Source organism: Anoplophora glabripennis, unplaced genomic scaffold (assembly GCF_000390285.2).
Source record: "Anoplophora glabripennis isolate ALB-LARVAE unplaced genomic scaffold, Agla_2.0 scaffold11, whole genome shotgun sequence".
NCBI classification, from domain to species: Eukaryota; Metazoa; Arthropoda; class Insecta; order Coleoptera; family Cerambycidae; genus Anoplophora; species Anoplophora glabripennis.
In genome coordinates, this window is record NW_019416496.1 from 1,506,188 (window position 1) to 1,520,312 (window position 14,125).

At 39.3% G+C, this 14,125-nt stretch overlaps 1 protein-coding gene across 3 annotated transcripts in view; it reads left to right on the plus strand.

Annotated features, from left to right (window-relative positions):
• LOC108908096 (dystroglycan) overlaps window positions 1-12,938 on the plus strand; it is a 134,247-nt gene extending 121,309 nt beyond the window's left edge. For 2 of the 3 annotated variants that reach the window (XM_018712030.1, XM_018712021.1), the window contains 11 exons: window positions 603-923; window positions 984-1,290; window positions 1,744-1,908; window positions 2,611-2,819; window positions 3,003-3,548; window positions 6,120-6,580; window positions 7,178-7,529; window positions 7,974-8,213; window positions 8,280-8,606; window positions 8,667-9,138; window positions 11,696-12,938. In XM_018712030.1, the coding sequence (XP_018567546.1) occupies window positions 603-923; window positions 984-1,290; window positions 1,744-1,908; window positions 2,611-2,819; window positions 3,003-3,548; window positions 6,120-6,580; window positions 7,178-7,529; window positions 7,974-8,213; window positions 8,280-8,606; window positions 8,667-9,138; window positions 11,696-11,949 (3,654 nt within the window). In that variant the 3' untranslated portion in view covers window positions 11,950-12,938. The remainder of the gene's footprint in view (window positions 1-602; window positions 924-983; window positions 1,291-1,743; window positions 1,909-2,610; window positions 2,820-3,002; window positions 3,549-6,119; window positions 6,581-7,177; window positions 7,530-7,973; window positions 8,214-8,279; window positions 8,607-8,666; window positions 9,139-11,695) is intronic. The other variant, XM_018712035.1, reaches the window with a different exon arrangement.
• The last annotated feature ends 1,187 nt before the right edge of the window (window positions 12,939-14,125 follow it).

The window sequence follows — 14,125 nt, forward strand, 5'->3', positions numbered from 1 at the left end:
CAAATACATTCTTCACTAAGGTATGTTCACAGATTTCCCTAGCAGGTTGCCAACTACTCTTAACAAAAATATTTAGTGCGTTTTACTGAAATTCTACTGAAGTTAATCGCGGGACGCACCCTGTATTGGCTGTATTCGGCAGTAGATGGAATCTGGCGTCATTTTTGCACAATTTTTAAATCGAGGTTTAATGATTTTTATATATACAGTTTATGGTTTTTGTATAAAAGAAAAAGAGCTAGTAAAAACTACGTGCTTTATCAAAAAATGGAAAAGCGTCACATTTTGACTACTTAGGTAAATGTGAATTTGTTCTGTTTGCTGTGGAAAGAAAGAAAACCTCCCTGCAGGTAGGGGAATTACTGCAGTTGGCGATACTGACCAGTAGGTACAAAGCAATGCTTTCTGCTAGTAGGCATTGAGTCGCGATGACAATTAAGATCTAAAACACTTTGTAGGTTATATCTCATTCACGAAACTGAAATTTTAATTGGTTCTAACTTCTTCTATTTCCAAACAATATTAATTAACATAAAAGTATTCCTAGCAAGAATGCAAATTTCAAATGGTTTTATACGGACCTAAATTCAATTTGTTTTCAGGTGAAGAGGCATAATGGCAAGGGCATCCCGTCATGGCTCCTATTTGACAGGAAAGGCGGAGTTTTCTGGGGTATACCACTCGCCGAAGATGTAGGCACTGTACACTTAGGCATCAGATCGATAGGGGACAAAAGCGCGACTGAAGAACTGAAAATCGATGTGATCGAATCCAACGAGGACTCATCGACCATGGGGAAGTGTCCAGCCAACGAGGACCACACTGTTTTGACGTTGGTTCTCGACAAAAACATACGTGCCATTAAGCCTAAGCAAAGGATCATAGCCGTGAATAATATAGCCAAGTTCTTCGGCTTGCCATATGTAAGCTTTTCGATAACTTCAATGAACCACATTTTTAAAAACGTTAAATTTTCTTTACAGAGTGCCTTCACATTAAAACCTCAACTGGAGAAAGATGACATTACTGACAGTTCCGTGCTTCTCGCCGGTCCAGGAAATCTGCATTCGAAAACGTCTAAAGTATCCTCACTGGTGCAAGTCCCTGTGGGTTGCGATGGTCGTCTGTGGCCGTCCACCACGCCGTTGGTGCACCAGCTCAAGCAACAAGCTAGGGACGGCACCATAGCGGAAGTACTGCGCCTTCCGCTTATCGGATGGCGAGTAAAGACTGAAAGCAAGCCGGTGCTTAGAGAGAAAAGGCAAGCGAGCTCTACAATAGACGATTATGGTAAGTTTCATATTATTTACAGACAATATACTATAAGGGCATGGTGGAGAAGTTTTAAATAGCGAGTTTGAATCGAAATTTTGTGAATAGAACTGGTATAATAGATAACCGACAAAAAAATTAACGAAATGAATACTGCCCACGTTATAAAGTCTCAAAGCTTTGCGGTCCACGTCATTTATTTGGTCCCTTTAAACAGACCTTGAACATTTTAGAATACATTTTTTTTTAAAACGATTAAAAACAACGCTAAACCACTGGTAGTGACGTCACCAAGGGATGACACGTCAAGCGTGAGGCTTTATATTATATGCGGTAACGAGTTTTCCTCAACTTCGCTTCAGACTTGTTCGATTTTTAGATTTTGGCATTGTATAAAATATAGAGCTTATGTAGTTAGGCACATGAAAACTTGTAGTGTTTGTCTAGATGTATAGAGTTCTTAAATATTAGGTAGTGGAGATTATGATGACGAAGAAGAATATTATGATTACGACGAGGATTACGAAGCGAAGGACAACGGACCGGCACAAGGAACGCCTCCCGCTTCGAAACCGACGGCTGCCCTTCCCGTGAAGACCACCACTAGTACCACAACAGCAGCTCCAAAAACAGAAAGTACATGTCACCATCATTTAATCTACTCTTCAGTAATCGAATTAAGTTTTGCTTTAGTTCGTAGAGTATCGGCAGTCCGTTAGTTGCGACGAGGAAATTAATCTAATTCTATTTGCTGAACTAAGATACTTGTTAAAATTTGCACAAATCAGGTAAAAGTGACGGTTTAAGCAAACGTTTGGAAGAATTCTATAACATTTTGTATCGCACGTAACAAAATGTTAAAAAAAAAACGGGTTTAGAGGAACTATTTTAGATACGGGATATAACGTCGAATGAGAGTCGTTTCTTCCCAAATGCTTTCTATTTTGCCGCCGCACACAGGATAAATCCTAGAAGAGGCGATGAACGAAGTTATCGCTCGAAAAAAAAGAGCCGGTGAGGGTCGCTGTTTTCAAATTTTTTTCATTTACATCAAAATCGTTTGTTCCAGGAACAGTCCAAAGCCAAATTTAAATTTCTTACATATTATTGCTCTTAGCTCTTAGCTCTTAACTTTTTGAAATTTTCTAATTCGATTTCAATGTTCAAAAAACATTAAAAAAATTTTTCTATCAGTTTAATAATAAGATAATTTGAAACGGCCCAAATTCTAATTCCTTGCACACGATCTACTCAGATTGTCCCCGTTCTTTGTCACCAATTAGATTTATGGAAAGTATGATTCGAACTCGGCAATTACTACAAATATTTAAATATTAGGTAGCGGAGATTACGACGGCGAAGACGAGTATGATTACGAAGATTATGAGGAAGCCGACGATTTAGGACCACTGGAAGTGATCCCACCGTCTCCAAAGGCGACCGTAACACTCCCGGCTCCCACCACCACGACCGTCAAAACTACAACAACCGCAAGTACGGTGCATCCGCATCGCCACCACCACGGCGAAGTTAACCCTAGTATATCTGTAAGTACATTTCTCTGCATAGAACTCCGGTAAAGTCGATGGTGACGTCACGCATAAAGATTATAAAAACCATCAAAACTACCTTATATTGACAGATTTCTCAGCTAACAACAAACGAGCATCACTTTCGATCATCCTGGCTCTCTATACATTTTAGTTAAAAGCTATTTTTGCGTCTTGTAGGTGTTGCGGGAACACCACCAAACAACACACCGTATTCCCGAAACGGAGGAAACCATGTCCTTTACGGATCCCCCTTCCACTACCTCTTCCACAACGACAACGGAAAAGGCTACACAACCTTCAACGACTCCCACCACCACCTCCACCACTACAACAACAACCACTGCCCCGACAACGGCGACGGTGGAAGATCCGAAGGTGATATCCAACAAACAGAAGCAAGTCATCGATTACGAAGACTACAATTATGACAACTACGATGATGAAGAGGACAACGCTGAAGATCCGGCAGAAAGCGCAACGATAATACCTGTGTTCTCCAAGAAACACACCACCGAGCCCAAGGTCGAAGTTACGGAAAGCGTTACGACGGAGAGTAGTGCAACGACTAAGAGCACTGTCGGAGAAGCTGTAGAGGAGAATATTCCGATAACAGTACCAGCCACGTCAACTACCACGATGAGCACGACGTCTACTACCACGAGTACGACGACTACAACGGAACAGCCCACGACGTCGCAGATTATTGTGGAGACGGAACCAGAGGTTCGTAATATTTCAACATTTAAATTAATGACTAGAAAGGCAGGCAAACTTCTCTGACGCGGAGTTTGACCTTTCTCTCGGGCCTTCGGCCCCCGAACCGCGCTGCGCACGGCCCGAGCACCGCTCCGCTGTGCTTTCCTCGCTGGTTAGTAGATATAACATTTTTTTAATTTCATAAAAATATTGCAGACTTCAGTACAAAACAATAAGGAAAGTTTCGTTCTGTTCGTCATTTTTATCTGCATCAGTATTGTGGAACATCCAGTATAAAGATTCAAAAAGACATCTGGTTAAAAATTATACAAATTTTAATTAAAAGACGTTAGTAAATAAAGACAAAGTTAAAAGAGAAAAGAAAAAAAATTGCCCGTAATTCGTACCTGGGTCAATTCTGAGGAACATCTAGTATATGAATTTTCAAAAAAATGACTGGTCAGTAAATATACAAGTTTTCTTCAAAAGATTTCAGGAAAAATTAACAAAATTAATCAGAGAAAATCTGGACCTTGTGCCTCTAGACCGATAATTCTGACTTGGGTCAATTATGTAGAACATGCAGTATATGGATATATAGTTACTAACCTTTGGTTAGTAACTATATAATTTTTCATTAAACGATTTTAATAAAAAATTTGGAAAAGTGAAGATAAGTAAAATCAAAGTTCACCTGTGTCATTTTTATGAAACATTCGGTATATACCTTTGCAAAAAGCATATGATTATTATGATATAAGATTTTTCATAAAAATATTGCAATCAATAAACTGAAATATATAGGAGCCTCTGGACCAATTGAGTTTCAACGCAATTTTTTAGACACCCTGTATATAGAAACCTATTTGAAAATTTCTATTTTTTTTTTTTTGTTATAGAAAGGTTTAAAAAGATGAATCCGTAAATTAAATTAAATTATGGCAGTAAGTAAAAAAAATCTAGGTTACCTCGTCTGAGATTGAACCACCGACCTTAGGAATACAAGTAATCAACAATTTTTGTAATGTTAAATTTGCATTTTTCTAACACAAAGTCGTCTCGCAAAAGATCCACAATGAGATAAAACATAAATAACGACATACCATGACTTGAAAGAGTAGTTTAGCCCCAATTTATTTCTATGATTCGAAACTTTTGACCTTTGGAGAGTAAGTAATACGAATGCAATATAGTAACTAACGAAGCAAATGTACTAATACAATGGTTCAAGGGTTTAGGTACTATGGATTGGTTTAAAATTATGCAGTTTTAGAGGGCAAGTACTTACGTTAATTCGGGGGACAGGTATCGTAGGCATGTCAAGCGGTAGAGCTACGAAAGTGTAAATAACAACCTAACATAATAATAAGAAATACCTGCATATGTCGTGGCGTAGCAATGTATTAAGGTTAAAAAAAGACCTAGTAAAATATAATAACGGTTCGCCGCGACCCCGCAGACGTCGTTCGCGTTTGGCGTAAAATTATTTTGACAATTAATCTGACGTTTCTAACGACATTCGAATTTTCTCCGGGTGGGCGTATCCCGAAGCTTCAAGCTTTACGGCTTGTGAAATGGATGTCTGTTGTCGATGAGACCCTGGAAAATGCAAAAATAAGTAGAATACGGGAAAAATACGTTGCAGAAATCTCCAGCCCGGCGAGAGAGTGCATTTTAACGTATTTACGGCCGCATTTCAAATCCCGCATTCGATTTCGCGGAAAGTTCTATAGAAAAAGCTCGAAATAGGCACCCAGTCGATAAATATGAATATTTTCGGCACAGTTTTTAATAAAATTTCATAGAAAATAGGGGAAATAAAAAATAAAAAAGTCGTACCCACCCGCAATTCGAGGCGATCGTCAGATTTCATCGGTAAGGCGTGTCGGACTCGGTCTGCGTGCGTTCCACACGAAAAATAGGCCGCGCCCCCCGAGGGGCTCCGGGAAAACTGGAATTTAGGTAGGAAGGCGCGGAAGAACCTCCACCGAAATACCCCTAAGCAAGACACCGAGGACGACGGGGCCCTCCGGGCCCCCTCGGGTGCCACTGCGCGGCCCGTGGGGAGTACCATCTGTCCGGCAAATCGGCGCTTTTTCGAGGCGAGTGTGCGACGCGGACGGAGCTATCAAATTTTAATATATAAGAAAGAAAGAAAGAAAGAAAGAACGAGATTAAATGTAGGTTCCCAACGATACTTTTCTCATTTCGCTTTTTTTCGTATTTCATATTGTTTCTATGATTTCCCAACGTGTAACTTGACGTAAATAGAACGATAAAACAGATGGATTGTTGTGTAGATCAATGTTGGAGGTTACTAACACTGAGATTAACAGATTAAACACAGTGATTTAAGAAAATAGTAAAAAATTTTATTGAAAACGAAATGATTTTGAAAAATATCTAAAATTTATCGGAATCCGATAAACCTTTTCCAAAGAACAACACACGAGCCTCCACCCAACAATGAATTCATTACAGGCAAAGGTCGTTCAACTCTTAAGCATTTTTAGAGACTAGTATTACGTAATTTGTCTGCTCAATAATTAAGTACAGTTACATGAGCTCCCAGTGCTGATATTACTTTCAAATCCGCAGATCTTTTACACCACGGAAACGGAACCTCCTCAGTCGACGTTCGTCGCCACGATGTCCCAGCAGACGACGCAAACCTCCACCGTCGCCACCGTAGTGACAACACCGCTATCGTCAACGACTACCACCACAACGGAAGCACCCACAACCGAAGAAGAGACCGTACCGGTGAAAGTGACCACCGTTCGGCAGGTTTCGACAACACCAAGCACCACCACGACCGTACGGGAAATTACGGAGGGCATCGAACACCACGAGAACTTCAGGCCGTTCATCGAGAACAGACTGAAGCAGATGTCCGTAATAGCCGGGAAGATCTTCAGATTTGTCATTCCGCACAACACGTTCAAGGACTTTGAGGACGAGTATAATTTGACGTACGAGTTGCTGGACTCGAATAACAAGACCGTCACGAACAACACTTGGCTGAATTTCAACGCTGCGAGGCGGGAAGTTTATGGACTGTAAGTTATTTTTTTTTATAAATAGATAGGGAGTTTTAATAAAATTGTGTACCAGACCTCGGGAGACGCACTGATCAAAATAACAAATGAAGTTTGTATTATAGTACGATGTACATGTAAAATGTTTCTTCAGGGACTGCAGCCCTTTAAGGGGTCGAAAAGCCGTATCCATTCAGAAAGGGTAGATTTTCTAAGGTTAAGGGTTGATTTTCACAAAACTTTCGGTAGTAGAATAAATACGACTGGGAGTTAATTTTTTCTGTACAAAACATTTTATACGGTTTTTATTTCTATTTTTTTTAATAATAAATTATGTTTTAGTGTTTAGTGTTATTTTTAGTTAGTTTGGTTAGTTTTGATTCATTTGTCGTGACAGCATAACAGATGGAGCCATTTGCGCTCCCGCGTACAACTGTCATTAATGTCTGCTGCGTGATCACAAAATATTATCTTGACCAAGCATTTTTTTATATTTATTTTTTAATCGATTATCGATTATCTCAAACCTCCCAAAGTCCGATAAACTACATTTTTGTTACCGAAAAATCCATGTAATGTTCCCCCCAAGCATCTTTTTCAAGAAAAAGAGCTTTGCAGGCCCCTGGAGGAGGACGTTTCCAAGTGGGTGTTCTGGGTGAGGGCGTACGACAGCGAAGGGGCGTCCGAGAAGGAAAAACTGAACATCCAAGTCCAGCAGCACAAGCTGGACCTGGTCGTCAATCACGAGTTCTCCCTACTGATCAGGATCGAGAAGCACCAGGAATTCCCACATTACGTAGATTGGTCCCTCAAGGTGCTGAGGGCCCTGGGCAGGATTTACAACACGAACATGTCCGAGATCACCGTCAGGCATATCAATTATACCAACGAGCCCGTCATTTTCACGTGGTCCAACGATTCGATACCCACGGACTATTGTCCTAAGACTGAAATTGCTCAACTGTATAAGGTTATTCACAATTTTTACTACTTTTTAATCTAATTAAATTGTTTTATGTGTTCGCTGCATGGAAATTGTAATGTGCTGTTCGTTTCGCAGTGTTCCAAAGATATAATCACCCTGCGCACGTGTGTGCATTTAAAATTTCTGTTGTTACAAATGCCTATTTCTAGCTTTGTTTTTCGTCTGAGGCTGACGTCAGTGCTCGTCATAAGCGTATGAGTGAGGAAAACGTATTATTTTCACATTTTAGTTATTCCAATAAATATTGTTAAAAATGGTTCGTATGCGAGTCCACAAGGATCTACATGTCGGGAATGACTTACTGCCTACTTGTTTCGACCTTGAGTTTAGGTTATTTTTCTTCCTGAACAATAAGGTTATGTTAGGTTAGGTTCTCGTTCAGCGCGGTGACCTTGCAGTACATCATGGCTTATTTCTGTGATTTTTCAGACTTTAACGGCCAACGACAGGGGCGACCCATCGAGGGAATTGAACACGGCTCTAGTGCCGGAACTGAGGGTGAAAAAGGTGCTGTATCGGGAGCTGGGGGTGTGCGAACAACCCCAAACCCCCGTCGCGCCGCCGGTGCACCCGGTGACGCCCCCCATTAATTTCTCGCCCATACTACGAAATCCGGTGGACCACGTCAATGCCACCGTTGGTGAATTGTTGGTCTATAAGGTTAAAGATGTGAGTATATAAACGGGTGGTTTTTATTTATTGTTCGTCGCTATTTCTCGTCTCGATCGCTTTCAGGATACCTTCTACGACCCGGAGGACGTAGACCCAAGAATGCTGAACATATCATTACTGACCAGCGACCGGCAACCCATCCCTCCTAACAACTGGCTGCAGTTTGATGGCAAGAACCGCGAGTTCTTCGGCATACCCAGGCACGCCGGCAGGAGCGAGTACCACTTGGTCTGCGTGGACAGCGGTGGATTACCTGCGACTGACAGCTTGGAAGTCGTCGTGTACCCGCCACTGAAAAAGAAGTACAACGTCGAGTTCAGCATGAACATCACGGACGTGGATTTCGTTAGTAACGCCGTCTTGCAGAAGAAGTTTGTCGAGAAATTGGTGGTAAGTGACCGTAAAACTTGGTAGTTTCGAATGAATCGAAAACGAAGCAAATTCTTCTAGCGTTTATTCGGTGAGTCGAGCCCCAACAACATACACATCCACTCCTTCAATCAATCGTACAACTCGACAATCGTAACTTGGTTCAACAAGTCCCTGACCACCGACACCTGCCCACACGAGGAAATCAACCGACTCGAGTCCATGCTCCGCAACATGAACGACAAATCAATCTCCCAGAAGGTGCACAACGTGATGGAGCCCGAATTCCACGTGTCCACCATCAAAGTGCACCTGATAAACAACTGTCAGCCAAAGATAACGCGCGATCCACGTCCCGAGGTGGTCGTGCCCGTGGAAGAGACGCCGCAACCGTCGAGTAGCGACGAATACCTGATAACCTTCATCGTACCTGCTGTGATTATAACGATTATGCTGCTCTTAGCCGCCATAGCCGCATGCGTTCTATACCGAAGGAGGCGGACCGGGAAGATGAACGTGGAGGAGGACGGGAGACAGAGTTACGGAAATAAAGGTGAGTATTATAATGATTTTTTAAACCATTCTCAAGAAAACGTTCGCAGTTATCACCATGGCTTTCATTCACACGAGCTATCACTCGGAGTATTCACTGTGTATGTCGTTCGAAAAGAGTGTTTCTCCGAATTGTTTCCACTGCGATTTTTATTGTTTCGTATATTTCCTCAAAAATTATTACTTTACACGTAAAGTACTCTACAACTTTATTACGAGATGCATCAACTTGCTGTGCAGTATGTTTGGTGTTAGTTGTTGAATCTTCTCAGACCTTGTAGTGTTCTAAATCTCCCAACCTATCCACTTTGATTTTTCAGTCGGTGTCTTATTCTTTGAGTCATTTTATTGTCATAAACAATCCTACAAGCTGCAGTATGAAATTACAAAGAAAACTGCTGGGTATACAATCGTGATGCTGTAACAGCATTTTAGTAACACTCCCTGTAAACTGTTATAGTAAGAGGGCTCTACAGCAAATAGGCAACCAGCAATACATTTTTATAAATGTTAAAACACACTTGTGAAAAATTTTATAATATTCAATTGTACACTAAAAGCTGAAAATCCAACAACAAATTTAGAATTAATTACATTATCACAGTATTGGGCTTCGTTTTTGTCTTTTATCAGAAATTCATGCAATGTCTCATAAAAGTAGTGATAATTTGGATTTTAAACAATAATTTCGGTGTTTCAAATAGTACCTATTTACAGTAATGATGAAATTAAGAGGGTTCTATAGCAAACAGCCAACCAGTAATACGTTTTTATAGATTTCATTTTATTTTTATAGATACAGTTAGTTTAAACATGAATTAATGCACTAATAATAGACTTTCCCCCATTTTAAGGCAGATTTTCTATAAAATGGACTTTGTTTGAAATTCAAATTACTTTTTGTTGTAAAGAAATGTGTAACTTCTAAAGAAGCGGCATCGTAAATTACAAATTTCTTATCACCGAAAAGTTATTTGAGTTTCAAACTAAGTCTATATTATAGAAAATCTGGGTTAGAATGGAGGAAAGTCTGTTATTTGTGCATTAATTCATATTTAGACAAACTGTAATAAAATCTAAAAAAACATATTACTGGTTGGCTATGTGCTATAGAGCCCTCTTAATTTCATCGCTACTGTAAATATGTACTATTTGAAACTCCAAAATTTTGTAACTTATTGTTTAAAATCCAAATTATCACTACTCTTACAAGCTTACGAGACATTGCATGAATTTCCGATAATAGACAAAAACGAAGCCCAATACTGTGATAGTGTAATTCTAACTTTGTTGTTGAATTTTCAGCTTTTACTATATAATTGATTGTAATAAAATTTTTCACAAGTGTGTTTTCGAATACAATTGAATCCCCTTTGGACTGGTGAATGCAGCAAATTGCACTACACAAACTTTTTAACTAGTGATAATATGCGAAATTACTACCCTGTGGCCTACAGGTCCTGTCGTTATGTCTGGCATACTGCTATGCTAAAGATTATTATTATTGGTCAGCAGAATCACTTTCAAAACCGATTTATCTCTGATGATGCTACTGACGGTCAGGGCAGGGGTCAAAACCAAGGTCATCAGTTTACTGCCCATCAAAAATCCTAGTACTATTGTTTTTTCCTGGCGCGATATTCTGCCATTTCAATACTGTTTGGCCATTTTGGAACTTTTTGATATTTGACCTTGATCTTGACCTTCATGGTAATTTTAAGGTCATATCTGAACATATAATTTTCCAATTTCCATTTCTGAGGTCAAAGTTATGGGGTCCCATTTAAAAAATTCTCGTGACCTTGATATGATCTTGAAGGTCATGGTCCAGATCAAATTTAAGGTCACCATCGAAAAATCCTAAACCCTTAGTGCTTCCTTTACTCTGCCCCTTGAATATTCTCAAATATCCTGTCATTCCGGTACTTTTGGTCCACCCTGTATATTGCTTGATGTCTGCAATCCACATAGTAGGTGTTTGCCACAATATCATCTGCGGATCTAAAATTTCTGAAAAAAAAATTGCTGGTGTGGTTTTTGAATAAGTATACAGGGTATAAGAATGCCATTACCTGAGCATGAGACAACAGCGCTTAACCCAAAACTACACAGCTGGTGCATACCACGTGTGCACGTGGCAGACTTGTCCTACGGAAAAAATGTAAAAATGAAAATGAAACATTTAGTAAATTTCAAGACAATTGTTTTCCAGTCTTTAAAAAAATAAAATAAAATGTATCGATTTTGTAGTACGAAGATAGTGTTGTGCTTTTTAGAATTAAGCATAATGAAGTTGAAAAAAGGGATAAACATTGTATTTTATGGTATTCTATGCACGCAATTATGACAATATTCCTTAATTAATCAAACTTTTGTTGGAGATTTTGATAATTTTTTTCTCGGAAATGGTTGAGTTTAGGCACCATGTCATATAATGTTTTTTTGTTTATTTTAATATATTCTATCGTCTTTTAAAATTAAGGCAGTCAAACTACTAACACCTTGTATAAAAAAAGGTATATTCCTTTGAAATAAGGCTTAATAATTCCCGTTTCCAGGTATTCCGGTGATTTTCCAAGAGGAGCTGGAGGAGAAGCCGGAGCCCGGCACGAAGGCGCCCGTGATCCTGAAAGACGAGAAGCCCCCGTTGGCCCCGCCCGAGTACAGCAAGAGTGGTTCGGTGAAGCTGTCGGACGATTCCGAACCGTACCAGCCCCCGCCGCCGTTCACGAGGACCCAGGACAACGGAAGGCAGCCCAGACCAAAACCCACCCCGACATACAGGAAACCACCCCCCTACGTGCCTCCTTAACAATTGCACTTCACCTTTTTTCAGCAATAATTTTCGGAAGAACTGCCAATGCACACTCTGAGGTCTCTTAATATTGATTTTAAATAATTTAGGTGATAGCCAGGAATTTTAGCGGAACAGCGAGCAAACCTCTGCGTTCCGGGCCAGCGTCTCGATGCCAAATTACGTCACCCACTTTTCGGTTTCCTACCAAAAATGCTTCACTCTTTCGATTCTCTAACGTCTCGTCTCTTCCTCTGTGATATCCACTGCTATTATTTATTACGGTCTTTTTTTATTTTTATATACTCTTGATTTTGCCGTGGGTGTTTTTTTTATTATTATAATTAGTTTTACGAACTAACATCACCGATATTAAAGCTGACGCCTCGAAACGAAACACCTTTGGGTTCTTTTTAATGAAATTATTCTCGGCGGGCATTGAATGATATATTTTTACTGCCGCCAAGGCACCTCTAGCTCTTAAGGAACTCTAGTTATACATATGTTAATTTGTATGAATAGTATGCAGGATATTAATAAAAAAAAATGGATTAACATAGACTTAGGAATAAATAAGGCTGTTTTTTTGCTGCGCCGGTTTAATTCGTGAACAAAACCTCTGCCGCACAGTCCGCGTAGAGTAGAGTTTGTTTGGCCCTTCCCGTTATATAATTATTTTTGTACCGTTTCCGTTTGTTCGTGGATTAAACCAAAAATTTTACAACACTTTTTGTATAAACGATTGTTTTATAAATATATTCTATGTAGGCGTATTCTTTTGTAATTAGTTACCAATGACATTGTAAAAATAATATTTTTGGTATATTTTACAAGTTTCGAAATATTTAATTCATATCATTATCGATAAGGTCAAGGCGTAATATCCACTTTGTCTTATTATACTTTAAAATGAATGAATCATATCCGAATCTCATATTTGTCTCCCTCATATCGTATACTTTTGTATTAACCAGTCATATAATTGTTCAATAAACGATAATAATTCCTTGCGTTGCTTCTTTTCAGGGTCACTAAACTTTGTCGTTGAAACTATACGAAACTCGTATGAACTTGCCAAAAGTTTAAGTATACCGGGTCTACCATTTTAAAAAATACACGTGACTATCTCTGAAGTTAAGGGCTTAATGAAAAAATTCTGAAAAATGAAATGAAAATCTAATGATGACCTTGACCACGACCTTCAAGGTCAAGTTGATTTTGTCAAATAGAAACATATTTTTGACACCAGAAATGAAAAGAGCAGAAAATTGTACATCCGACTATGACCTTGCTCATGCCCTTCAAGGTCATTTTAGTTTTTGTGGCAAAATTCTACTTTTGAAACCAAAAATGAGAAGAGCGGGCCAATTCACGTCCATCTATGACATTGACCTTGACTTTAACCTTCACGGTCATTTCAAGGTCAACTTAATTTTTCAAATAGAAACCGGGATCTTTCAGACCGAAATAGAAAATGCAGAGAATTTTGCTTCCGGATATAACCTTGATCATGACCTTAAATTTCAAGTCCTTTCAAGGTCATTCTAGTATTTTGCAGACAAATCTTTAATCTTGTTCATATTTCCAGAATACCCATTAACCCTTTGCGGCATGCATTTTTTATTCAAATGTTTTTGAACTCTGACTAGCTCAGAATTTAGTAATAGTTAAATCTGATACGGCGGGTCCGATATGTCGAATACTCGGCTCGACCTTGAGTTTTAACGTAGGTTGAAGCATTTTCAAAGTGTTAATCCATATGAATATTAAAATTGGTCGGCCATATTGGATTTGAATATTTTCAAATTCTGACTTCATATTCGCGGCCAGCGCCTTCGAAAACCCTCGAGTACACTACTCGGCAAGACGGAAATGAACTTTGCAACCAAAAACTAAAATGACCTTCAAATGCCCTTGAAGGTCAAGGTCATAATCGGATGTAAAATTTTCTGTTCCTTTCATTTCTGGTGTCAAAAATGTGTTTCCATTTGAAAAAATCAACTTGACCTTGAAGGTCATGGTCAAGGCCATTATTAGATGTCCCCCTCAAAACCCTACAACTTTTATTTGAAAAATTTTTTCATTAGGCCCTTAACTTAAGAGATATTCACGAGTATTTTTTAAAATGGGACATCTGGTATAACGATCGTTATATTCAGCCGACAAAATTGAAGAGTAATGGCCGATTTTTCGG